Below are 27,170 nucleotides of genomic sequence, written 5' to 3' on the forward strand. Positions count from 1 at the left end.
TGTGCTGAAACACTGCAGGTAGACTCAGGTCATGCTTGTTATAACACACACCAAATTTGGTACCAATATGCCAAACTGTTGCAGAGATACAGCCTTACATACATTTTTGCATGCTTTTCGTAGAATTCGTTCATGCGTTATTCGAGAACAGTTTGACTAATCAACTTGAATTCCATATCTTTTTGCCAGCATGGTCTGGAGATGATCTGAGCCAATTCTGGTGAAAGTCAGACAAAACGTCTAGGAGGAAGTTGCAAAAGTAGATTGTACGAACTATTAAAAATAGAAAGAAACTAAGTCCTATGATTTTTTAAATTTTGGTATTCATTCGACTCTGCATAAGCCAAGGATTCAAAGAAAAAATTAATTTAATTTTGAGCCTTAAGATTCAGAAGTTATTGGCATAAACATGAGTAACATTTTTGGACAAGTGATGGCGCTAGAGAGTTTGAGTTAGAGACTCCAAATTTGCAATTGTGACAGTTCAGACTGTCCTCTATCCATGTGCCAAATTTTACAAGCGGTTCTATGGTCTGCCATAGACTCAATGGCAGAAGAAACAGAAAAAGAACACCAACGGATACAATAGGTGCCTTCGCACCTTCAGTGCTTGGCCCCTAATTATATCATACAAAATTATATTGTATGTCCCTTCACATTTTTAATGTCCATTTTTGCTCATGTATCAGTGATATTTGCATTTAAAAAATAATGTATTATTCTTTTATGCTGAGAACAGTCACAAAAGCAACACAGGCCATTACAAATGTGTATAGAAACGTGTACACTGCAAAAAAAATGCTTTTCTTATCTTGTTTCCAGCCAAAATATCAAAAAAATCTTAAATCATTGGCAGATAAATTTACCCCATTGACAGATAATTTTACTTGTTTCAAACTAAAACGCAATTCATTTCGACTTTTTTTTTTTTTTTTTTTTTTTTTTGGAAAACAAGACAATAGTTTTTACTCATCTAGAAAATCCTTGATTTAAGAATTTTTATATATTTTGGCTGGAAACAAGGCAAAAAAGTAAGTAAAAAAAAAAAAAAATTGCAATGTACTAAGAAGCTAAAAACACGGAAGCATCACTTTTTTTAAGGAAAGTATAGCATCAATAAGAAGCTGGTGAGGTTGTCAGTGAATCTTTAGAGTCTCTAAAGGCAATTTGCAGTGATGACTATCATTCATGTGGAAGAAGAACATTGAATAAACAACTAGATGACAGTGTGTTGCCCAAATGATGAAACTGTGCCCACACCTAGTGCATTTTCAGTCGTGAAAAATGAAATTCTTGTTGCCAAACCTATGCTTGCCGACAATTTTCCTGGTGAAACAGATCTGTCAACTTTGCAAATGCTTAGAATTTATGTAGCTGTGGAAAAGCTTCTTTGTAAATTTGCATGTAACTGTATGTTACACTCAATAAAGAGCCATTTCTATTTTGTCCCATGAGAAGTCCATCTATAGCAGATATACCAAAGTGTAAAAATACATTTAAATAATAATAATAATCTATGTATGCAAATAAAATTTTATATAATTATGTATCTGTTATTTTCAGATATTTTATAAGCTTTTTGTGTCCACAATTTAATAGGAAGAACACTGACTTTTATATCTTATAATAATATAATACACTCTTAAACAAACAGCAATTCTTTATCTGATAGAAACGGTTTCTGCATTCAAACTTTACAGTTTTACCTTTTAGACAAAATCTTACATAATTTTATTCTGATATGTTTAGCGCAAAATTAGTAACATGTTGCATGTAAATTATGCACGTTTTGATTTTCGGAGAAAGACGAGCCTGTGAACAGGACTTTTATTTTGGTCTGGCGATATCAGATGATGATGTAATAAGGCCGCGCCGCGCTCCAGTATCTGTTGTGATTCGGCTACAGAGAGGTTTGTTTTTCAGCATTTAACGTGTTTTAAACTCTGGCGACTGGTGAGGAGAGGCAAATGTTATAGACAAATAGAGGAATGTTGAATTATGCTGCTTTTGAGGTAAATAATGTGAGTTGCTTCTGTAATGATAAAATTATTAAGAGTAAACCACTGCAGATGATTAAATTAGTTAAGGATAGCTTGACAAATTGTTTATTACAACGTTTTCCAGGACCTCTAAAGAGATCCTGTATATTTTGTCATTATGACAAAAAAAAGTGTCTGAAATAGGACTAAAATAGGATTTTTATTTATTTATTATGAATCACATATGCTGCAAAATAATTTAAGCATAAGATTTAATATTGGAGACTCAAATGTAGTGCAAATATGCGAATTAGAGATTTAGAAATTTTTTCACTGTAATTTGGTACATGCATCAAGAATACTTGCGAAACTGATAATCTCTAGTGAAATTATTCAGTTTGGTTTGTTAACTAATGATAAAAAGATGTCTTATGTAATAAATAATGTGTTGCTTTTGCTAAAATTTTACTTTTTTTTTATTTTTATTTTTTTATTCATCCATGATTAGTGTTTTTAAAGAGGCCCCAAAGCAAGGTATTTGTTTATTTATTTTTTTTATGTTAAAGGAGTAGTTCACTTTCAAAACAAAAATGTTCAGATAATGTCCTCACCCCCTTGTCATCCAAGATGTTTATGTCTTTTAGTCTTTAGTCAAAAAGAAATGTTTTTTGAGGAAAACATTTCAGGATTTCTCTCCATATAGTGGACTTCTATGGTGCCCCCGAGTTTGAACTTCCAAAATGCAGCTTCAAAGGGCTCTAAACGATCCCAGCCGAGGAAGAAGTATATAAACTGTAACTTTTGTTTAGGAATTGTTTTGCTAGATAAGACCCTTCTTTCCTCAGCTGTGATCGTTTAGAGGCATTGGAAGCTGCATTTTGGAAGTTCAAACTCGGGGGCACCATAGAAGTCCACTATATGGAAAGAAATCTAAAAAAATGATTTGGACGTATGACAGTTTTGTCATTCGTGACGTAGGAAGGTCTTTTCGACAAAAAGGGGAGCAAGAGCGTATCCATCAACGCCCTTCATCCGGAAGTCGTCGCCAGCGCTGCGTAGGATTTGTTCGAGAATGTCTCCAAAGAAGTGTGTTTTTGGATGCGAGGGAAAGTTTTCCTTGTTCAGCTTCCCGAAGAACCCGGCGTTACGTGAACGGTGGATGCAGTTTGTTTTTCCGGGGCAGCAACGGAGTGTAGCGAGTGTGTTCGTGTGTTCACGTCATTTTAGCGACGAGTGTTTTGTAAACAAGGCCCAGGTCGACGCTGGATTTGCATATCGTTTGTTATTAAAGGATGGAGCGGTCCCAGTGATAAAAGATCCCAGTCATGAGTCGGTAAGTAAAACTGCATCAAAACTCTGTCTTTTGTTGGTAATCGGCACATAAGTGTATATAATGTAAACAGCACAAACGTATAGTGAATTAAAAGTTATCCAGGGATAAAGTGTTGATGCGTTTTTGTTTGTTTCTTTGTTTAAGTACATTTGCACTGCAAAAAATGTTTTTCTTACTAAGATTTTTTGTCTTGTTTCCAGACAAAATATCAAAAAATTCTTAAGTCAAGAAGGATTTTCTAGACAAGTAAAAATTAATGTCTTATTTTCAGAAAAAAACAAGTCAAAATTAAGTGCGTTTTTGCCATTGGCAGATTATTTGGCTTGTTCTAAGAAAAAAAATCACTTAATTTTGGCTTGTTTTTTCTGAAAACAAAATAATTTTTACTGGTCTAGAAAATTTTAAATTTTTAGATATTCTGGCTGGAAACTAGACAAAAAATCTTAGTAAGAAAAGCATTTTTTGCAGCTTATGTTCAACATAAGTGTCCATTAGTGTATTGTAAAATCAAAATCCAAACAACTCGCATAACATGGTTTGCTCTGACCAATAGGGATGCACAGAAATGAAAATTCTTGGCCGAAGCCGGAAAAAATTACACACTGGGCCGAAGGCTGATTACCGAACACGTTTTTTCCCCATGTATTTTGCCTTTTTTTTTCACCATTGCATGAATTAAATGGCCAATATTTGCTTTTTAAAGTTTTGTAATTGATTTTTTTTTCTTTGAAAAGCAACTATTTAAAAATGTTTACACATTTTTAACATTCTAGTGGACATTATAGCCTACCAACAGACTTAAACGTAACTTAAAATTAATTCGTTAGTCAAATAATATCTTTTGGCCATTTTTATAGCCTACCAACAGACTTAAACGTAACTTAAAATTAATACGTTAGTCAAATAATATCTTTTGGCCATTTTTATAGCCTACCAACAAACTTAAACGTAACTTATAATTTGACTAACGTATTAATTTTATCTTTTGGCCATTTTTATAGTCTACCAACACACTTAAACGTAACTTAAAATTAATTCGTTAGTCAAATAATATCTTTTGGCCATTTTTATAGCCTACCAACAGACTTAAAAGTAACTTAAAATTAATACGTTAGTCAAATAATATCTTTTGGCCATTTTTATAGCCTACCAACAGACTTAAACGTAACTTAAAATTAATACGTTAGTCAAATAATATCTTTTGGCCATTTTTATAGCCTACCAACAGACTTAAACATAACTTAAAATCAACACGTTAGTCAAATAATATCTTTTGGCCATTTTTATAGCCTACCAACAGACTTAAACGTAACTTAAAATTAATACGTTAGTCAAATAATATCTTTTGGCCATTTTTATAGCCTACTAACAGACTTAAAAGTAACTTAAAATTAATACGTTAGTAAAATAATTTAGCCATTTTTAGGAACCCCTTCTTGAGTCAGGCATGTGTTTTTAATGTACAAATAAAGGCAGCCTTGCTGAGCAAAGGAGAACGTTACGCTGCAAAAAAAATGCTTATCTTAGATTTTTTTTGTTTTGTTTCCAGCCAAAATATCTAAAAAAATCTTAAATCAAGAAGGAATTCGTAAATCTGCTGCTGTCAGCAAGAAGTAGTACTGAGGTCTTAACCCCCTTGGCAGGTAATTTTGCTCGTTTTAAACAAGAAAATATTTTTTTATCCGTCTAGAAAACAGTTCTTGATTTAAGAATTTTTCGATATTTTGTCTGAAAACAAGAAAAAAAAAACTAAGGAAGAAAAGCATTTTTTGCAGTGATAACTGTTGTAATGATTATCTTTTTTTTTTGTCTTATTTTTTTATTTAGATTTTACAGAACAACAGTAAAATGACTTTGGCGGAAACCCACAATAAGACCACAGTACTATTTTTGCTGACAGCAGCAGATTTATGAATGATCCTCATCACGCAGATTTTCCTCACACTTTAGAATTTGAACCCTGGCTGAGGAGCTCTTGCAGAGCTGTCAGAATAAATACAATTTGTGCATGTATTAGCCAACATAACATTCTGTAGTTTATTCACTAACGGTTTAAGGCCATTTTGCGATTTCAGCCATCATACAGTAACCAGCAACAACCAGCTTTTTCTCTTCTCATGGAAGACATGCCGTGTGATACTAAACAGTCTCTCGCTGTCGGTGCTAGGAAAGATTTTTTGCGTCTTTCTCAGATGGTTTTAAAATGCATCAGGCTGGGAGACCAGCTAAAACCAGGCATTTCCAGCTTAAACCAGCTAAGACCAGCCAACCAGCCTAGGCTGGTTTTAGCTGCTTTTTTTTTTCAGCAGGGTTGTTGTGCATGGAGTAATTGTTTGATTGTAGCCTAGAAGGGTTTTATTGATTTAAATTTTACACAGTACGTTTAGTGATTATTGTGATTCATGTCCTGTTACCACAGAAGAACTAATTGTTTTGTTTATTTATTTATTAGAGCACATCTACCAGGGAAGACATGCCTTCAATCAAGCACACAGAATGTCAAACAGAAGGCAGACCTACTGTGTCTGTTACAGTGCAAGCCAACCCATTAAAGAGATCTGTAGGCACTCAGTGTAGCTTTGTTCCATCTCAGAAGTCTGTTGCCACACAGTTCTCCTGTAAACAGTCAGGACATTCAAAGAGCAAAGGTATGTAATATGTGAATATTTGTTTATAACTCCTGTATCGATTTAAAGGCCCTGTTTTATCCACCATATTTTTCCATTAACAGCAGGCGTAATGCGTCTGGCTTCCGGTCTCATCTGCGTTCAGCTCTTTTTAGTTGTACAAAACAGCTTGTTTTTCTGCTTGATATTTCAAACTGGTGTGTCCTACCCATAAACCGTAAAAAATATGGACGTAGTGTCCGTGACGTCGCTAATAGTGGATGGGAATTGGCCGTTGCCATCTTGGAATCGCATCACTTCCGCATAATGGGCAAAGATGTGGGATCTGGGTGGAGCTAGTTGCTGAAACCACGCCCACTTAGCGCGACAGTGTTGACAGTAGCTGCAATCCCCCTGTCACTCAAGTGACCCCGCCCCGCCCTTAATTTTGCAGAACTTTAAGGCTTAATATAATTTAAACAGATGAGTTATTAAAAATTCACATTGGGAGTCTATGACATTGGGAGACTCTCTTTTGGAGCCAGTCTCTAGCGGCCAGTCGATGAATTCCAGTTTAAAGGATAACTATTGCCAAAATGCAACCTGGGCTGTTTTTTTTTTCTCCGAATGTGAATGAATGGAGTCTATATGAGGCTCTTTTTACAGCTAGAAGGCTAATATTGTTTTTCACTTGCGACAAAACAATGAATTAGCCGTGCATTTATATGGAAATATGCTTTAGGAGCTATCCATCCTCGCATTGCGAGATGGACACTTCTTGACTCGCAAGACGGCCGCAAGCGGAAACTCAAACAGTGAAAGTGAGTTGTTCAAAAACTTTCTTTTTAGTAAACTCTGTGTCCACAAACAATGTTCTCAATGCTGGAGTTCATGTGTAGAGACCCAGACAATACTTCGAGCAAAGTTTCATGGTGTGTCGAGTCTTAGTGTTGTAAAAATATCGATTTTGATGCGCTCAAAGTTATGCCCCTAGTACTCCCATTCACCGGCCATTGACCACAAAACGAAATCACGGTCAATCTCAAAAACGGCTCGTTTGTCGTAATTGTGCTTTTAGATATAAGTTTGTCTCGTTTACAGTAAAAAAAAAAAAAAAAACCAGCCCAGGTTGCATTTTGGCAGTAGTCATCCTTTAAGTCACTTCCGTGTTGGTTTCAATAGAGAGAGCGGGAGGTTGCCGCTTGGTCCCACCATAATGTTTTAAAGGGGTCCTGTTATGCCTCTTCACTTTTTGAATTTTAGCCAGTGTGTGGTGTGTATGTTAAGGCGTAAAAATCATCTACAAAGTTGCCAATCACAAAGTCCACTCCAAAGGGAGATATTTAGTTTTTAAAAAATCCCTTTTCAAGGACTACAACGAACGGCTCCTTCGGATTACAGTGTTTGTTTTCTGGATGCTATCATGTCACGATGCGGTCCATTGGAATATTGTTCAAATAAATGATCTCTCCATCAGTCCAAAACAAGTCGATCCATAACAAAAGGGGGCCAGTCAGTAAAAGCAACCTTTAGTGATCTGATGTGTTTTTGTAAGAAAAATAGGCATATTTAAAACATAAGAATCTATTTAATCTAGCTTGCGCTAACAGTTGTACACAGAACTTGCTGCTTTGGGAAGGGGCGTGGCAGGAGTGAAACGCCGTCTAAGCTGTTTGCCAGTTGCAATGCAGTGGGACTGCTAACCAATCACAACACATTTCGTTTTTCGGAAGGCGGACCTTCATCAAACCTGGAACTAATTGAGCCATTTGTGCCAGCCTGGGGAGAAAGCTATTGTAATAATGTAAATTATGTAAAAAATAATGCGTTTTTGTGAACCAGTGGACCAGAAGTCTCACACATTACCAGAAAACAGCTTACTTCAAGGAAAAATAATGTAGATAGAGTAAGGGTTACCTAAATCAAATAATACCGATTTATTTCCCTTGGTCAGGCACGCGGGCAACAGTTTTCAGTGCAAGTGTTAGTACTGAAAGCACACAAGCTGACAATCTGTCGTCTACACCAGCAAAGGTATCCATATCTGCTAAAAGACCTCGTATGGAACTGCTGGAGAGAGATGATGAAGGAAACCTTACAGATTCCACATTTGAGCCCTGTGACTCTTTTGCAGAGGCTTCTGAAGTTAGGTAATGTTGTGCAATTGTACATTGTGAAATGTATTCATTTATTTTGTTTGCTTTTTCTTAGTGTTATTCTATGATTTGTCCTTTTAGTGGGATGGGGGTGTCTTCTGATTACACTGATGCAAAGTACATTGTTTTTGAAAGCTCTCTCAGAGAGCTTTTCGAAACATGTCCTTTGTGCAAGCATAACTGCAATGTGCAGCGACGTCGGCTTGGGACATTTGTGTCATTCAGTGTGGTCTGCAACCATTGTCAATATGCTAAAAAATGGCAGAGCCAACCTGTGAGAGGAAGCACCCCAGTTGGAAATCTGCAAATGTCAGCAGCAGTTTACTTCACAGGTGGATCATTCATTCAGATGAATAAGGTACATTTCAGATTGACTGCAGTTTTTTGTATCCCTAAGGATAAAAACTATCAATGCATCTCTTCTATGTTTCCAGATTTGCAGAGCTATGAATCTGCAAATACACCATTACAACACATTCAGAAAGCATGCTCGTATGTTTCTGGAACTGTCTATATTTCACAAGTGGAAGATGGATCAAGAAACCATGTTCCAGCAACTAAAACCACAGGGCAAAATTTCATTGAGTGGCAATATGCGTACTGATTCTCCAGGTGGAATATTATTTATTCTGTGTTGGCAAAAAATTATAATCTGCGTAATTGTTGTTAACTTTCACATGTTTTCTATATGTAGGACACTCCGCCAAATATGGCAGCTATACTTTAATGCACCTGGAAAGCAATAAAATTCTGGATGTTCAACTGGTGCAGGTAACTCTCTCTTTCAGAATGTAGTAAAGCTTTCTGTTTTTTTAAGTGGTAAGTTGATTCTGATTTGTCAAAGAGCAACGAAGTTGGAGGCAGTGCACACATGGAAAAGAAAGGACTCAAAAGAGGTCTGGATCTTCTGGAGTCCAACCAGTTACACGTGGACTACATTGTGACCGATCGGCACACACAGGTGCAGAAGTATCTGAGGGAGAAAGTTATAAAACAGTACTATGATGTTAGGCACCTCGAGAAGGGTAAATCGAAGTCTAAATTCATTCTGTAGTTGTTTAAAAATTTAACACATTATTTGGAAATGGTATTGTACATGCATGACTATTTTAGTTAAATGTATTATGCAGAAGATTGTTTTCTTCAGATTCTCATTTTGTTTGATTCATGACTTGGATTTCCAGGGCTATCGAAAAAATTGGAGAAACTGTCCAGAAACAAGAAGTGCCAGGTGCTGCGCAAGTGGTTGCCCAGTATAAAAAACCACATCTACTGGTCAGCCATTTCTTCCAAGGACGGACCTGAGAAAGTTGCTAAATGGAAGAGTTTATTCAATCACATTCAGAATATCCACACTCATGACGATCCAGTATTTCCTAAGTGTGCTCATCCAGACAGAGTTTCCACAGACCCCAGTAAATGGTTAAAACCAGGTTTGTGACTGTTATTTATTTTGTGTAAATTACCTACATTTGGACCAACAATAACTTAGTAATTATGCTGTCTCTACTGGAAACTTTTCTGTTGTAACAGGTACCATGGTCCTGTATAAAATTGAGAAGCTGCTCCTAAACAAAAGAATCCTCAGAGATGTGAAAAAGCTGAGCCACCGACATCAAACTTTGGCTCTTGAGGCGTTCCACAAAGTCATTCTGAGATTCGCTCCAAAGAATGTGGTATTTTCTTACATTGGAATGCTATGCAGGTAATAATTGTTGAAATACTTAGCAATAAGACAGAAACATTACTATATAAGTATTGCATTCATTTCAAACTTGTACAACCGCCCCCACCCCATTTATCTGTCTAGGCTCTATCTTGCTGCAATGCATTTCAATGAGAATGCTGATCATGAACCGACGGCGAATTTTGAGGGCACTGCTGTATATAAGATAATGCATCCTAAATCTAAGAAGGGGAAACCTACAGCAAAGCCAGTAAAAACAGAGCCCACTTATGGTATGTTCAGAAATATGACATTTATTAATAAATAAAAGTTGGACACTTACAGTATGTCACAAAAGTGAGTACACCCCTCACATTTCAGCAAGATATAGAAATGAAATTTGGATATATTTTTGAGTAGTCAATATGCAGCTTGTATAGCACTACAAATTTACTGTCCCCAGAAAATTCCTCAACACACAAAAGGCAACAAAAGTGAGTACACCCTAAATGAACTTGTCCAAAGTGTCAATATATTGTGTTAGCACCATTGTTATCTGGCACTGCCAGATCATCCTGGGCATGGAATTGACCAGAACTGCACAGGTTGTTGCTGGGATCCTCTTCCACTCCTCACGGAGCTGCTGGACGTTTGGCACATGGTGCTTCTCCACCTTACGCTAGAGGATGCCCCACAGGTGCTTAAGGGTTCAGGTCTGGAGACATACTTGTCCACCCCATCACCTTCACCTTCAGCTTCTTCAGCAAGGCAGTTGTCATCTTGGTGGCATGTTTGGGGTCTTTATCATGTTGGAAAACTGCCGTTTGGCCTAGTTTCTGGAGGGAAGGCATCATGTTCTGCTTCAGAATGTACAGGAATCCATGTTTCCCTCAATGAACTGCAGCTCCCAACTACCAGCAGCACTCATGCAGCCCAAGACCATGATGCTACCACCACCATGCTTGACTGTAGGCAAGACGTAATTTCTTGGTACTCCTCACCAGTGCATCGCCACACATGCTGGACACCATCTGAGCCAAACAAGTTTATCTTATAGTCTCATCAGACCACATGACATGGTTCCAGTAAGTCATGCTCTTGGACAGGTTGTCTTCAGCAAACTGTTTGCGGGCTTTCTTGTGAGCCAGCTTCAGAAGATGCTTCCTTCTGGGACAACGCCTATGCAAACCGACTTGTTGCAGTGTGTGGCATATGGTCTGAGCACTGACAAGCCGATCTTCTCATGCATCTGTTTTTTGAAGCCAGGTTCTGCACCTGATGGACAGAACGAGTGCTCAACTTCGTTGATCGACCCTTGCAAGGCCTGTTCTGAGTGGAACCCATCTTGGAAAACCTCTGTATGACACCGAACACTGTAGTGTAACTCGGTTTCAGGGTGTTACTGAACCTCTAATAGCCTTGGCCATCTTTGTGGAGAGCAACAATTCTAATTCTCAAATCGTCAGCGAGTTCTTTGCCATGAGGTGCCATGTTGAACATCAAGTGGTCAGTATGAGAGAATTGTACTTAAAGCACCTAATTTTAACTGCTCTAATACAAGATGCATCAATGGTCCTGTCAAGCAGACAAAAATAAACATGATGAATAGGACATGTAGCTTTGCATGGTTAAACAACATACTGCTGTTATCACTTAGGGCAGGGGTCACCACACTCGTTCCTGGAGGGCCGGTGTCCTACAGAGTTTAGCTCCAACCCTAATCAAACCCACCTGAACCAGCTAATCAAGGTCTTAATAGGTATACTTGAAACTTCCAGGCAGGTGTGTTGAGGCAAGTTGGAGCTAAACTCTGTAGGACACCGGCCCTCCAGCATCAAGTTTGATGACCCCTGACTTAGGTTGTACTCACTTTTTTTGCCAGCTATTTTGACAATAATGGCTGTATGTTGAGTTATTTTCAGAGGACAGTAAATCTATACTGCTATACAAGCTGCACAGTGACTACTCAGTGACTACTCTAATATTTCCAAGTTTCATTTCTATAGTATTGTCCTTTGAGAAGATATAGTAAACTTGCTGCTGAAATGTGAGGGGTTTACTTACTTTTGTGAGAAACTTTTTTGTTACCAAATATAAATATTGACAAATATGTCATAAACTGAAATGTGACGGTATTTTAAAAAGAGTGGAAGTGTCACAAGTCATCTAGAAAAAGTGCAACAAAGAACTTGTAATTTCTTTTGGCAGGGTATGTCAGTGACCTGATGAGGCTGTTGTTCACGGAGGTGTTTGACGACGCTGGCACCTTTGTTGAGGAACTCCAAAAAGTTCCCATTCCACCTGACATGGCAGAGTTTGACAGGCCAGCAAAAGATGATGTCATCGCCAGGTGTCAGGTCTGTCTAGGTTCAGTCCAGCGGTGGCTGGAACCCAACATAGTTCCCACCAGCATCAGGAAACTCCAGCCGAACCCGCAGGACAACACACGATGGAATGACCACGCGCACATGTCTGCCCAGATATCCCCAGCACCAGCTGAAAAAACTCTGATAGGCAAGATACCTGAAACATCTGGCAGAGAGAGTGGCAGATTCATTACGTAGATCAGGGGTGTCGAGCTCAATTCCTGGAGGGCAACAGTCCTGCAGAGTTTAGCTTCAACCCTAATTAAACACACCTGATCCAGCTAATCAGGTCCTTGTAGCTTATTTGAGTACTACATGTACTCAACAAATACCTCTGACACATTTGTATAAATATGCAATATTTTCAGATGTCCAGTTATTTATCATATAATGTGCACCTTGCTTGCCAAATAAACATTTATTTTTCAAAGTTGATTGTTTTGATATTTTAAATAACATGACTACATACCCCTGCTGAAAATAACCGCTTAAACCAGTCTAGGCTGGTTGGCTGGTCTTAGCTGTTTTAAGCTGGAAGTAGCTGTATTTAGCTGGTCTCCCAGGCTGGTTTTAGCTGGTGGTTTCCCAGCTTAACAAACTGAGACCAACCTGACCAGCCTGGCCAAAACCCTCTAAAACCAGCCAACCAGCCTAAGCTGGTTTTAGCTGTTTTTTTCACCAGGGACAGGAAAAATCTGTGAGCTGAGTTCATAATTACTCAATCCTCTGTTCTCATCCTAAGTGGGCCATAGTCTTCACAGTATTCTGAAGTGTACAGACATTCAGGCAGTTGGCCTCCAGTCCTGGATGTTCTGTCATACACTGTGGAGATGTTGGCACGTGACTTAGTTGTCTCCTTACCTTTTCAAAAATATGACAACCAATTAAGTCAGCTATGTCATTTACATGAAGACTTTTGTATTTTAACTTTTTCATGACATCATTGCCTTTTCAGAAAGCTACTGATAGAAACTTACTTTGAAAAAAACAAAACATGTGGGTTTACTTGCATGTAAGTGGAACTAGCATGCTGACATTTTGCCAGTAATTACACATTTTCAACAGTTTCAGGTTTACTGGCAACCTTCTGTTATAGAATGAGGTAAGGACTAAAACCAAAATTCGTTCTTGTCTTAGGACAACTTTGCTGAAGTTATTTGATCCACTTCAAATGTTGACTACTGTATATCGCTAAAACTGCAATACAGTGGTTGGATAATACCTACAATGGTAAATGGTAATCCCCAAAGTTTATAAATGTTGTGAAGGAATAACATCGACAATACACAAACACATTAATATAATTACAATTGTTTATAAAGATAACTACATTAAAATATGTACTTAGAGAATTGTATGCTGTTAAATTAAGTCTCGCGTATAAAATGTACTGTAAGTTATATACATTTAATGCATTTAACCACAGCATTATTATTGTTACAAGTTCTATTTCTTGACATAAGGTGACCAGATTTTTATTTCATTTCCTAGTTCAGTGGTCAAAATATCATATGCCATAATATTAAATGAAGTTTCTACAGAAGTTTACGAGCTGGCTTAATTTTATTCAGAAGTTCTAAAGAATGTCCATGCATATAACACATTGAACCAAATGCTTCACAAAGCGATTCACCAATTCAAATTACCACATAATGACGGGACCTGCAGCTCAAAATGGTGTAGATGCAACGAGAGAGGATAAAAAAAACAGTTGACAGCTTTTACAAAACAACTGCAAATGTTTTCATTAAAGTGGAATATCTTAAATATAATCTGCAAAATATAATCTTTTTTTTTTTGTATAATATATTTATTACTTTTTTCAGTTTGCATATCACAACAGATTGCAGTTACAGAATAATAATCATATAGACACAGCAAACATTTTACACCCTGTTCTCCCTCCCATCAACCCATTCCCTGAAAAAAAAAAAAGAAAAAAAAAACTTAATTAAAATAAATACTTTAAATGAAAAATGAAATAAAATAAAAATAAAAAAATAGATGTTTAAATCAGGTAATGAGTGTTTCCCAAGTCTATGTTTAGACCATAATACTACCCTACTCACTCAGAGCTTGTTCTTGTTGTAGCAGACTGCCAACATTTACATTGTACTTTAGGAAGTTATTAAAAGGTCTCCAGATATCTTCAAACACATTTTGTTTCTTTTTGACAATGTATGTGATCTTTTCCATTGACATATACGACGCCATTTCTTTAATCCACTTTCCAATTCTAGGTTCATTTATATTTTTCCAATTAAGAGCAATAATACGTTTAGCTTGTAAAATACACATTTCTATGAATCTGACCTCTTTGCTTTGTAAGAGAGGGCTGACAGGATATATACCCAGGATAAAAATCTTAGGATCCAGTGGTAATTTCTTTGATAAAATTTGGTCAACCATTTCAATAATACCTTGCCAAAAGGGTTTCACTTTCACACATTCCCATATACAGTGGTACAGTGTACCTCTTACCTCATTACACTTTACACAGGTATCTGGAATATTATCGTTAAACTTGTGCAATATAGCAGGAGTTATGTATGTTCGCATTAGCCATTTGTACTGTATGAGTTTCAGGCTACTGTTGATTGTTTGCATCTGAGCTTTCTTACATGCCTCATTCCAATCCTCTAGAGATATTTCATCATTTATATCTTCTTTCCATAACCTTAGTTTTGATATTGAGGATTCGTTAGAGCCAGATACGAACAATTCGTACAAAGAGGAGATTGATCCTTTATCATAACAGTGTCCTATGATTGCTGCCTCTAATGAGGAAATGTTAGGAATATCTAATGAATGATTTTGAGATGAGGCTATAAAACTCCTAAGTTGAAGATATTTAAAAAAATGGGTCGTTGGAATGTCATATTTGTTTGAAATTGCTGCAAAGGACATAAATACTTCATCCTCATTGTACATATCTTGTACTTTCCTTAACCCTTTTTCAGCCCATGTTCGAAATCCTGCATCACTTTTTCCTGGTTTAAAATTAACATTACCCCAAATAGGACTGAAACGTGACCAGGAGGAATTTATATTCAAATATTTACAAGAATCAAACCAAATATTGATCATGTTCAGTACAATAGGGTTTTCTGTGTTTTTTCTTAGATATTTGTGGTCTGCTGAGTACAGGTATAAGTGCAGTGGTATTCGTGGTGTAACAGAACAGGATTCCAAATCCATCCAGGCAGGAGGGTTTTCTGAAGAAAAATAAAACATGATTGTACGCAGCTGCGCTGCCCAGTAATACCACTGAATGTTTGGACATTTAAGTCCTCCTCGATCAAATGGTAGGTATAATAGAGTTAGACGAAGTCTGGGACGTTTATTTTGCCAAATAAAGTTGGTAAACAATTTCTTAATTCTAGTAAACAACGATGAGGGAGGTGGTAAGGGGATATTTTGGAACAAATAAAGAAATTTAGGGAGTATATTCATTTTTAGGATATTTATCCTGCCAATCATTGAGATGGGTAAAGATGTCCAACGTTCTATTGACGACGTAGTAGCTGCCAAAATTGGGTCATAATTTATCTGAGCTATCTTATTCACCTCATTCACAATTTTAACACCCAGATATGTAAAATTATCCGTTGGATTGAAGATAGAAGCATAATCTTGGCTATTTTTTCTCTCTGATTCATTAAGTAACATTATAGATGATTTGGAGTGATTGACTTTATATCCAGATATTTTTCCAAAAGTTTCAATAAGATCCAGGAGTGCAGAAATAGAGCTACTTAGATTTTTTAGAAACAAAATTACATCGTCTGCAAATAATGCTAATTTATGTTCCAGGTGGCTCTCTCGAATTCCATAAATGGCATTATGCATTCTCACCGCTATGGCGAATGGTTCTATTGCGAGGATAAATAATAAAGGTGATAGAGGACTTCCCTGTGGGCAACTCCTAGATATGCTAAAGGGTTTAGAAACAACATTATTGGTTAAAACTTCGGCAGTGAGCCCCGTACAAAGTAATCTAACCCATTTACAAAATGTATCTCCAAAGCCAAAGCGAGTGAGCACCTCAAATAAATAATGCCATTCGACGCGGTCGAAGGCCTTTTCTGCATCAAGAGAGAGTAGAGCTGTGTCTTTCGCTCCTCTCTGGCTATGTAAAATATTGAGCACTCGTCTGACATTATGGAAGCCTTGTCTCCCTTGAATAAAACCATTTTGGTCTTCTCCCACCACCCGAGGGAGTAAGCCCTCCAATCTTCTTGCAAGAACTTTGCTAAGTATTTTTGTATCTGAATTCAAAAGGCTTATTGGGCGCATATTTTCACATTTTATATTTGGTTTTCCCGGTTTCGGAAGTAAAGTTATTAGGGCACTCCTCATGGATGTAGGAAGAAGACCATTCCTAAAGGACTCCTGGAACATCTCCAAAAGAGGTGAAATTAATTTAGACTGAAATTTTTTATAAATATCTATAGGTATGCCGTCTGGACCTGCCGTTTTCCCCGCCTGCATACAATTAATTGCTTCTGCAATTTCTATTTTTGTTAATTCTCCGTCCAATGCTTTACTTTCATTTTCTGAAATTTTAGGAATATTAAGGTTATTTAGAAATTGTGTCTGTTTATCGAGTCTGGGAATACCCTCAGAGCTATACAATTTCTCATAGAATACTTTAAAGGCCTCATTAATTTCTATAGGATCTACTATAGTTCTACCACTTGAATCTTCAATGTAATTAATAGACCTTTCTGTTTGTTGTTGTTTGATGCGCCATGCTAAAAGTTTCCCAGGTTTTTCCCCCTGATCGTAATAGGATTGTTTAAGTTTCAGTAAATGAATTGCCGCTTTATTAGCCGACAATTCATTGTACTGTGACCTAAGAAGGAGTAATTGTGCATTTGCGTCTATGGGGTTAGGTTTGTTATTGTAGAGATCTGTTTCAAGTTTTTTTATTTTTTCCTCTAATGTTTTCATTTCCAATTGTGTACTCCTTTTCTTTGAGCTGGTAAAACTGATTATTTGACCCCTAATAAAGGCCTTAAATGCCTCCCACCTTATGTTAGCAGATGTTTGAGAAGTATTACATATAAAATACAAGTCAATTTGTTTATCTAAAAAATCTATAAATGTGGGGTCTGTTAGCCATCCTGGTTGAAGGCGCCATTTTGGTGAATCCCTCACTAGTTTAGTATCTGTATAAGTGAGTGATATAGCTGCATGGTCCGATATTACTATACTACTATAATTACAGTCATCAATTTTTGAAACAAGTTGTGCTGAAACCAAAAAATAGTCTATACGTGAGTAAGTTTTATAAGTGCTGGAATAACAAGAGTATTCTACTGCATTTGGTTTACTATGTCTCCATATATCCAACAAATTTAATTCTTTAATAAAACTATTTATTGTCTTTCTCGATCTAATGTGAGTATTATCTAAACCTGATGACCTATCTCTTGCTGGATCTAACGTACAATTAAAATCACCAGCAATTATATATTGCCCTGGGAGATTGGAGACAGTCAGAAACAAATTGTTATAGAATTTAGGGTCATCTTCGTTAGGTCCGTAAACATTTATCAGATTTATATTTTCAAATAACAGCATACCCTGGACTATGATGTATCTACCTGCAGGATCCTTAATTATATTTTTAATTTGTAAAGGAACAGATGTATGAATTAGTATTATAACACCTCTAGCATGGGTGGTATAGGGGGCAGACAGCACCTGACCCTGCCATCTTCTTTTTATTTTAGAAATATCCCCATTCAATAGATGAGTTTCTTGCAAGAAAATAATTTTTGATTGCAAGAATTTTATCCTGTTCATCACTTGTTTAACTTTTAAAATTTTGTTTAAACCCCTACAGTTCCATGAAGTAAACTTCACCTTCAAGCTACTTGACATTAGTTGTCTAATAGAACCTTAAAGATTTGCTTGTTTGATGGAAACACACCACATATAACAAGAAAACAAACAAACAAACAAAAAAAAAAAAAAACGCACGCCTTATACCAACCGCTTATGACAGATACGGGTCTACGCAATACAAAGAGCCGTCTGTCTCTCGCTTTTGATTATTTCCTTCTCTTTAGCTCACTCTGCTATTATTAAGTACTACTCTACCTACATTTTCACATAGTTGTACAGAACTGTGCAACATTTGTAAACATAACCATTAAAACGATTAATATATTGGAACATTCAGGAACATAAAAATATAATAATGACATACCTGAGGGGTTGAGCTGAAGGGTTAACAAAAAATAAAATAAATAAATCAAACAATACTGCTATTGGCCATGTAAAGTTCTTTGTGGGTTTAACGTCCCTTGCAAATGTCAAAAAGTCCAATATTTCAATGTGTATCATGGCCATGTTTTCCTTTTCCACCCCAGGTACATTTTAATTGTTTTTAACCATGAGAATAAACATAGCGGTCAGGAAAAAAAATATGAATAGCCAAGTTTAACAGAGAACATTACGCAAAAATAATTGTTTCGTTCTCTCGTTTGAAAATTACATAAAATGAAATAGCCAAAAATGCCGTCACATTTTACTGATGGTAGTCTCTTACATCGGTAGGCTCGTCTTGATCCTTCAAAGAGACTGGACAAATTTGTCTACTTCAGCCGGAGTTTGGAAGGTGTAGGATCTTTCCCCGTGTGTCAGCAGGAGCCGTGCTGGAAAGATAATTCTGTGCTTATGAATTCCCTTGTCTCGCAGCCTTTTCCGCACATCATCATAGTCGCGCTGCATCTTGTGTATGCCGGCGGAGAGGTCTGGATGAAAACGGACTTGTTCGTTATTGTAAAGAACATTCCCCTTAACTCTGGCTGCTCTTAGCACTCGCTCCTTGTCTCTGAAGTTCAGGAACTTCATAATCAGTGTCCTCGGGCGTGTTGTTCGCGAGCCGCTATTTGTCAGAGTGCCGATTCTGTGAGCCTGCTCAATTACCAGAGATTCCCGCGATTCCAATCCTAGAGCCTCTGGTATCCACTTCTCCAAAAATGTTACTGTGTCCTGGCCCTCTGCTTTCTCCGGCAGGCCCACCAGTCTTATGTTGTTCTGTCGACTTCTGCATTCCAAATCTTCCACTTTGGTTGAAAGCATTTTAACAGTATTTTCCAACGTGCTCACTCTGGATAACAGCCCACTGACGTTATCTTCGGTATCCGAAATGCGTTGCTCAGCTTGTGCTATACGCCCTGTGCATTCCTTTATCTCCTTACTTATCTTCGTAATTATTGCTTGGACTCCATCGATTTTTTTATAAAGTCCACTTTTCAAGGACATTATAGCTTTCATAATATCTTCGTTATTTCCACCCGAAGTTACTACTTCGTCATCATCTTCTTGGCACCTTTGCGTGACATTTTACCTCCCTATGCTTTTATATTCGTGTTGCTTGACTTTAAATACAATTCTGATTGGTATTGTAGGATTAATCACAAAGTAGCAGCAGAGCTAAAAAGTTACGACCTCTTAGCACCTCGCCATAACCGGAAGTCCCCAAAATATAATCTTTAAATACCTATAACTAATCAGAATTTAATATTAAGAGTCTGTAATTTGTCTTATTTGTCTAGAGTTTTTATTAACTATCACGCTGACCGTTGAACTTGGAGGATGATTCAGACGCACCTAGAGATTTAGTTTGGATTTATTTTTCTTACTGTTAATTTTTCTTTTCTCCATCATGACAGAGCTTCCAAACACAAAAACTCCTGCTGAAGCAACTGAGGTCCATGTGACTAACTATTATAAAGATGGCATTAATTAAAGAGGAGAGTGAAGATGTGAACATTCAAGAACCATTCAGAATCAAACAAGAAGATACTGTGGAACAAACAGGTTGGTTTTCATTCTCAAAGATGAACTGATTTTGATTTATTAAAATGTTGACCTGTACAGAAATTAATGATATTTCTGAAGAATGTCATATCAATGTCAGTAGCTGAAGTACTTTTATTTGAGCTGGTTGCCTCAAGCAGTATTAAAGTTACATGTCAAAAATATCAGTCTACCAATTGATTAAAAACATTTGCCCTGGTTTCACAGACAAGGCTTAAGCCCCAGACTTTAGTCCCAGACTAAAATGTTAGTCTGAGCTGTTTTACCTGAAAGAAACTTGCAATGACTGATCTTAAAATATATCAGTGCTTTTGTTTTGTCTCAAGATGCACAGCAGTCATGTGCTTTTCTAAGGCATGTTTTTAAACCCTGTCTCTGAAACCAGATCTTGGGCTGCTGACAATGATTGATGGGGAGCTACTGCGCATTCTACATTTGTTCTTTAATTAAAGGATTTTGGTGAGCAAATAAAATGGCCAGTGGGCTTTATAACAAACAGCAACATCGTAGAATATGGGTGTAATATGAAGTGATGTTAGTAAGGGAATGGTGTAAAAATTTGAAGTGGAACATAGCACTGCAGTAGAGTCCGGCATGTGGCCTAAAATTGGATTAAAAAATGTTTACCTTGTCATTTGTAATTCTGTATCAGATGTGTAGTGATTGGTACTCATGTCAAAGATGACGTTGTGATTTTTGGATCACACATTACTTAAAGCTGCAGTCCACAACATTTGGAGCTCTAGTGGTTAATAAACAAAAATGCGTCTTGTGGAAGAACATTGTAGCCGGAGCTAGTTCTCTCTGTTTATTTCTATGACGAATCGTGCAGGTACTGGTCTACTCAACAGCAGTTCCTCCCAGAACCAGTCTGAAATACTCAAAATATAAAAATTTATAATAGGAGATTCAGAATAATAAAAAAAAATAGCTTATTATATACAATTTGTGAATTTTGAATACACAAAAAAGTTACAGACGGCAGGTTCAAGGAGTGGTTATGAGCAGTGACAATGTCTCACAAAACTAAAGGATATGACATATGGTATAAATCGCAGGTGGGGGTTACAGTTTTTATAAATAAAAAACCCCACGGCACACTACTAGGCTCTGAAAATATAAAAGTAAAAAGAAAAGTTTATTTTTTCTTATCAAATATGGCATTATGAGGTTGCAAACGAGACATGAAGCGAGCAGATCCGTATGCAAGCTTTTATTAAACCAAGACATATTCATGAAACAGGCAAGGTTCAAACAAAGGCAAACAGGAATAAGGAGAGCAAGACTAAAGAGTAATCCAGAGACAGGCGTGGGTCAAACAATGGCAAATGTAATCCAGGGTGCACGGCAAACGGGTAATCCACAAGACAGTCTGGAGTTCAGACGAGGGGCGAACTGAGTCTAAAATGGCAAGACAAAAGGTTAATCTGAGACAGGCGATAAATCCAGGGCAGGCCGAAATCAGACAAGATGAGAAAACCAGCCTATTTGGAAAACTAGATTAGATACGAGACTTAACTAGACTCTAGACTGAACTATGTTGTTTTAGGGCAGTCGTGGCCTAATGGTTAGAGGGTCTGATTTGTAAACCGAAGGCTGCAGGTTCGAGTCTCAGGTCTGGCAGGGAGTGAATGTACAGTGCTCTCTCTACCCTCAATACCATGACTAAGGTCAGTGAGGACTAAGGTGTGGGATGGGTAAAATGCAGAGCACAAATTCCGAGTATTGGTCACCATACTTGGACACATGTCACGTCCTTTCCTTTCCTTGTCAGCACTGTAGCCAGCAGCTAAAAGGTGGCTCAGTATTTGAGTGGAAATGTATTCAGCATCTACTTGATGCAAGTCAAGCAACCCAATAAAATGCTCCTCTGGCAAGGAATAGCATACAAACAGAATCATTACAGACACATTTTCCACTTGTCTCGTGTCCCATCACTAGCATTTGTGTATCTATGCTTAATCTCTGAAAGCACCATATAGCACCATACTCAGGGATGGCAGCTGTGACATGATGGAGCGTTGTTGTTCCCACCATTCTGTGAACGGGATCTGCTGTCATCGCCATTATGTGAGTGCGCTCTGGTGTGGCTGCCATTTCAAAAGCGGGTCGAATCACCGGAGTAGCGATCAATGTACTTGAATGCCCCCGAGCTTGTGGTTGACTAAACTTTGCGGCTGCCATTATCTGCATGGGCGCGGTGCCATGTTCCTCCTCCTCGACACCCACAGTGAATGACTAGCCAACAGTCAAATACTCTTGAAAATAGTCCTCGAGCGAGTGTTTCGGTGTTTCAATTATTTCATTCAGAATGTCCTTGGAAGCATACTTTGCATGTTTTGGTATACCCTTTACTATGACGGTCAGAAATGCATCCTTTCTAAAGTGTATTCAAACAAGTTAAGAAAGAGACCTCCATCTACCAGGAGATTTTGGAGCACGTTATGCTTCCATCCGTTGACAAGCTTTATGGAGATGCTGATTTCCTTTTCCAGCAAGACTTTAGCACCTGCCCACAGTGCAACAAAACACTTCCAAGTAGTTTGCTGGCCATGATATTACTGTGCTTTATTGGCCTGCCAACATGCTTTACCTGAACCCCATTGAGAATCAATAGGATATTTTCAAGAGAAAGATGAGAAACAGTCGATCCAACAATATACAGACAATCTGAAGGTTCAATAGTGCCTCAACAGTGCCACATTCTGATCACTTCCATGCCACACTTTACTAATGCTGTAATTAGTGCACTCAGTACTTGGTTGACAGCACGTTACAGCAAATTACTTCCTCCTAGCACAAAATCTTTTCTGTTCTGCAAATCCGTTTTTTGATTGATTTTAGGAAATATTCTAATATTTTGAGATTCTGAGATTACGCGGCAGCGGGACGTGCTTTTGCATAAATGAGAGGTGGTGTACAGATGTAACAGTGTTAAAGAAAATATGCTGTTCTGATGTTGAAGCGCTTTACATTAACTGTAAGCCATTCTATTCGCCGCAAGAGTTTTGCTTGTTCATTCTCGTGAGCGTGTATATTCCACCGCAAGCGCACATAAACCTGGCATTGCAGAAACTCGCCGATCACATCACAGAGACAGAACAACAACTGCTGTAACGGACTCTGTTTTAATCATTCTTGGGGATTTTAATTAGGGTTGTTCCGATTCCGATACTAGTATCGGAAATGCCGCCGATACCACAAAAAAATCTAGCATCGGAATCGGCGAGTACTTGAACCCACGTACCGATCCGATACCATTTTCTTAAGATATAAGTTATTCCCGCTAGCAAATCAGAAGCCAGTTCTTCTTCGCGGCTCAGAATGCAAACAGTGTTGCCACAAGCAACCACTGTTTAGAGCAGCGAAGAAGAAATACAAATGTGCTAGCAGTTTGTCCGCTAAAACGGCGGCATGTCTCATATGTAGGGCTTTATGATTTCTGCAATGCGGAAAACACGGACGGAATCGCGGAATCCAGTCAAAATGGAACTTACAGTTTAACGCGGAACGTCACGGAATTTGTCAAAGTTTGATGCATTAATCAAAGGTAGTTCATTACACTTAAATCAAATCGTGACATGGACTAATATTAAGCCAAAAACCGACTGTTTAAATATGAATTAATGCGTGGTTCTGTGTTAATGAATTGTACAGGCGCGTGGTTTGTTTACTCCTTGTACTGAAGCGCGCGGGACACTTGCGGTAATATTAAAGGGCTCCAGACTGTGACCAATTTTTCTGCCAGTGTTACTAATTTTCGTGAGCGGTCACACTGGCGCGACCAATGGTTGTTCAACTCATAAGCTCTGCCATTTCTGTCTCAGATGAGAAACATAAAATGGCACGTGAAACGAAAGTGAAACTAACACGACACGTTTGGGCTGCTCAGGGCTGACCGTTTATCAGCTTGGACTGCAACGCAAACAAACTTGCACAAACCCCAAACAGCTTTATTCGGGAGCCAACGTCGATTTTGCAACACTGTTACTGCTGCGAGATGCAGTGAGGAGCATTTGAAAATGCCGCACAATGAATAAGGTTGCTGCGAGATCTAGTGAGAATCTGTTATAAACAGGGCTGATGTACGTCAGAAAACCAGATTAGTAATACTAACTATATGAAAAAATATTACTGTCAAATGTATGTCATATAATAAAAATACTCTAGTTCACTGTATATGTCATATAATAAAAGTTCAATGTATTTCATATAATAAAAATACTCTAGTTCACTGTATATATCACTGTATATTTGTTTTATTAAGGAATAAGTCTGAAGCACACAATAAAATAATTTATTAGTATTATCTACAGCTGTATATACAATTACACACCCAGGTATCGGATTAGTACTCGGTATCGGCCGATACCCCGAGCCCAGGTATCGGAATCGGTATCGGGAAGGAAAAAAGGGTATCGGAACATCTCATTTTAATAGAGCAAATCTCTCCCGTGAACTGCCATAATACAGACATGTGTAACGGTGGCGGCCCCCTAGATAAACAGTTTTATAGAAAATGAGTTTACCAAAAATATTCGGGCGCCAGACAGGAATAAGCCTGTCAAAAAAAAATAAATAAATATATATAATGAGTCCCAGATAGCCTCTAAAAGCCACCTATTACATACACTATCCCCAAATGACAGGGGAATATACACCATAAATTAGAAAATGAATACACAGAAAAAGATAGGGTTTCAGTTTAGTTCACATGTATTTTCCACATGAAAAACAAAAACAAAAGAAAAACCCATCAAATTGTAGTTCACAATGAGGTGTTTTCGCATGACACCGTAATCATTCAAAGAAAAAAAAAATCATCATAAAATAAAAAAAACCCACTAGATAATCCATAGTACTGCGGCGACCGCGGGCTCCAATCTAAAACTGCATTCAGATCGGCAGTTTCGATAGTCCAGTTCTCTGAGCATTTACAATTCAAAACCAATAAAAAGAGAGAAAAAGAAAAGGGGAAAAAAGTAAAATACAAACAAGATTAATGTTAATCGCCCACTGAATCAGAAATAATAACAGGAAAAATAAAATACTCACATTAAGGGGAGTTATACGTTATAGTGTGCGTGGGTGAATGTGGTGTTGGTGAACGTGCAAGTGTGTTTACGGCAAGCCATGAGCCATCCGACCGGCCGCTCGCGAACTTCGGGGTGAAAGAGTTTTCCAAACTGCAAATGGAGGAAGATCTACTCCAAGGAACAAACGGCATCCAGGTAAATACACTTCTCCTCAGCTCCTAAAACAACACACGCCTCTGCGCTGGTCCTGCCGCTCGGACATTGATTTCTGTTAAATCCTCCGGCGATCGCTCCAGCATTACACAGTGCGTGAATGTGCGCTCAGCTGCAACAGTGTAAACTGCACGCTAGACAAACGCGACTTGTCCCGTTGCTCTTCCTTCTTGGAAAAAACTCCTCCTTATGGTGAGTCTACTTCCCTATATATGCAGTTACATCACTTCCTTCCCAAATTAGACATACGTTCCTATTCGCTGGCAGTCATGACAATTGTTTTGGTTTCACTTTTGCATTTCCCCCTTTTTTCCACCGCTACACTCTCCCCCCCGACAAAAGAAACAACCCATGGTTGTTAAAAGAAGATAGTGAGCTTAAAATCCTAGAAATACTTCATCTTCATTGTGGGATTCCTGGAAGATTTCACGAAGTTTCTGTTTTTCTTGGATGTCTATCTCTTCAGCTGAAGGGAAACAGGGTTTTAAATTGCACACGTGGACAGTGCGGACATCTTCCCCAGTGCCCTCCAGTGCTACCCTGTAGTTCAACGGGCCCAACTTCATGATCACCCGGTAAGGTCCTTTCCATTTCGGGGCTAGTTTAGCACTGAAGTGGTGAAGTGCACTTGATTGGGGAAAATTTCTTACCCATACACGGTCTCTCTCTTTAAATGAACTCTCTCTTCTATTTTTGTTGTAGCTTCTAAGTTGTCTTACTTGGCTTTTTCTGCAGCACTCCTTTGCTCTTGCTTGCAACTGAGACAAATGTTCAACAATGTCATAAGAGGGTGCATCAGGAGAAAGGTTTTGGCCGTGCAGGACTTTGTCTATTGGACCCTGTATCTTTCTTCCCAGGTGGAGCTCGGCTGGGGACATTCCAATAGTTTCTTGGACAGCTGAATTGATGGCAAACCTTAGCTCTGGAAGGTATTGGTCCCATTTTTTGTGGTTGTCCTCAACATATGCTGCAATCATTTGCTTTAAGGTACGATTTACTCGTTCAGTCATGTTAGTTTGGGGATGATATGCTGTTGTTGTTTTCTGTGTTAACCTCCATTTTGTACATATCTCTCTGAATACAGCAGAAACAAACTGTGTACCTTGATCGGACAGGATAAAATCAGGAACCCCCCACCGGGTGAGAATTTCCTTCCGAAGAAGAGATGCGACAGTCTGTGCAGTGGCTTTCCGTATGGGGAACAATTCAACCCATCGTGTAAAGTAATCCACAAAAACTAACAGATATTCGTATTGGTGAGTGCTGCGGGGCAGAGGTCCCATAATATCTACTCCTAACATTTCATTTGGTCGTGAGGTGGTGATTTGTTGAAGTTTTCCAGCAGGTTTTTGATTTCCACCTTTTACTGTCTGACATTTCACACATCTCTTGACATGCCGTTTCACATCTGTCCACATTCCTGGCCAGAAAGTGACATCATGCAGCCGCTTGAAAGTTTTATATATTCCTACATGACCACTCAAGGGATGAGAATGATAATGCTGTAGGATGGTTGGAATCAAGCTTCTGGGCATGTACACACGAAAATGTACTTGACCACTGGGCAGGTGAGTCTTGTGATATAATTTATCTTCAATTACATCAAACTGTGCTTTCAGAAGATTACCGTCTTTTGCCAATTCTTGAAATATTTGTGCAATCTCAGTATCTTTGTGTTGTTCATCCCAGATGACAGCTGCAGTAACTGGAAGCTCTAGATCGTCTTTCTGGGTGGAGTATAGATTGCATTCAGGTCTGGAGTGCATTCGTGAAAGAGCATCAGGTGCCACGTTGAGTTTTCCTTTGCGATATTCGATCACAAAATCGAATTTCTGCAGACGGAGAGCCCATCGAACCAGTCGGCTGGTGGTCTTAGTGGAACTCATCACCCACTGTAAGGCTATATGGTCAGTAACAACGGTAAATAGCTTGGGTTCAAGGTAATGTTGCCATTTTTCCAGTGCCCAAACTACTGCCAA

At 38.1% G+C, this 27,170-nt stretch overlaps 1 protein-coding gene across 1 annotated transcript; it reads left to right on the forward strand.

Annotated features, from left to right (window-relative positions):
• The first annotated feature begins 1,927 nt into the window (after window positions 1-1,927).
• LOC141338805 (uncharacterized) lies at window positions 1,928-12,530 on the forward strand. Its single transcript, XM_073844424.1, has 11 exons — window positions 1,928-3,312; window positions 5,765-5,960; window positions 7,873-8,068; window positions 8,156-8,432; window positions 8,509-8,686; window positions 8,769-8,845; window positions 8,919-9,099; window positions 9,259-9,507; window positions 9,608-9,779; window positions 9,885-10,033; window positions 11,949-12,530. The coding sequence occupies exons 1-11, from the start codon at window positions 3,052-3,054 to the stop codon at window positions 12,302-12,304; spliced, it is 2,292 nt and encodes a 763-aa protein (XP_073700525.1). The 5' UTR covers window positions 1,928-3,051; the 3' UTR covers window positions 12,305-12,530.
• Window positions 12,531-27,170: the final 14,640 nt, after the last annotated feature.

The sequence above is a fragment of the Garra rufa genome, chromosome 1, assembly GCF_049309525.1.
Source record: "Garra rufa chromosome 1, GarRuf1.0, whole genome shotgun sequence".
Classification (NCBI taxonomy): Eukaryota; Metazoa; Chordata; class Actinopteri; order Cypriniformes; family Cyprinidae; genus Garra; species Garra rufa.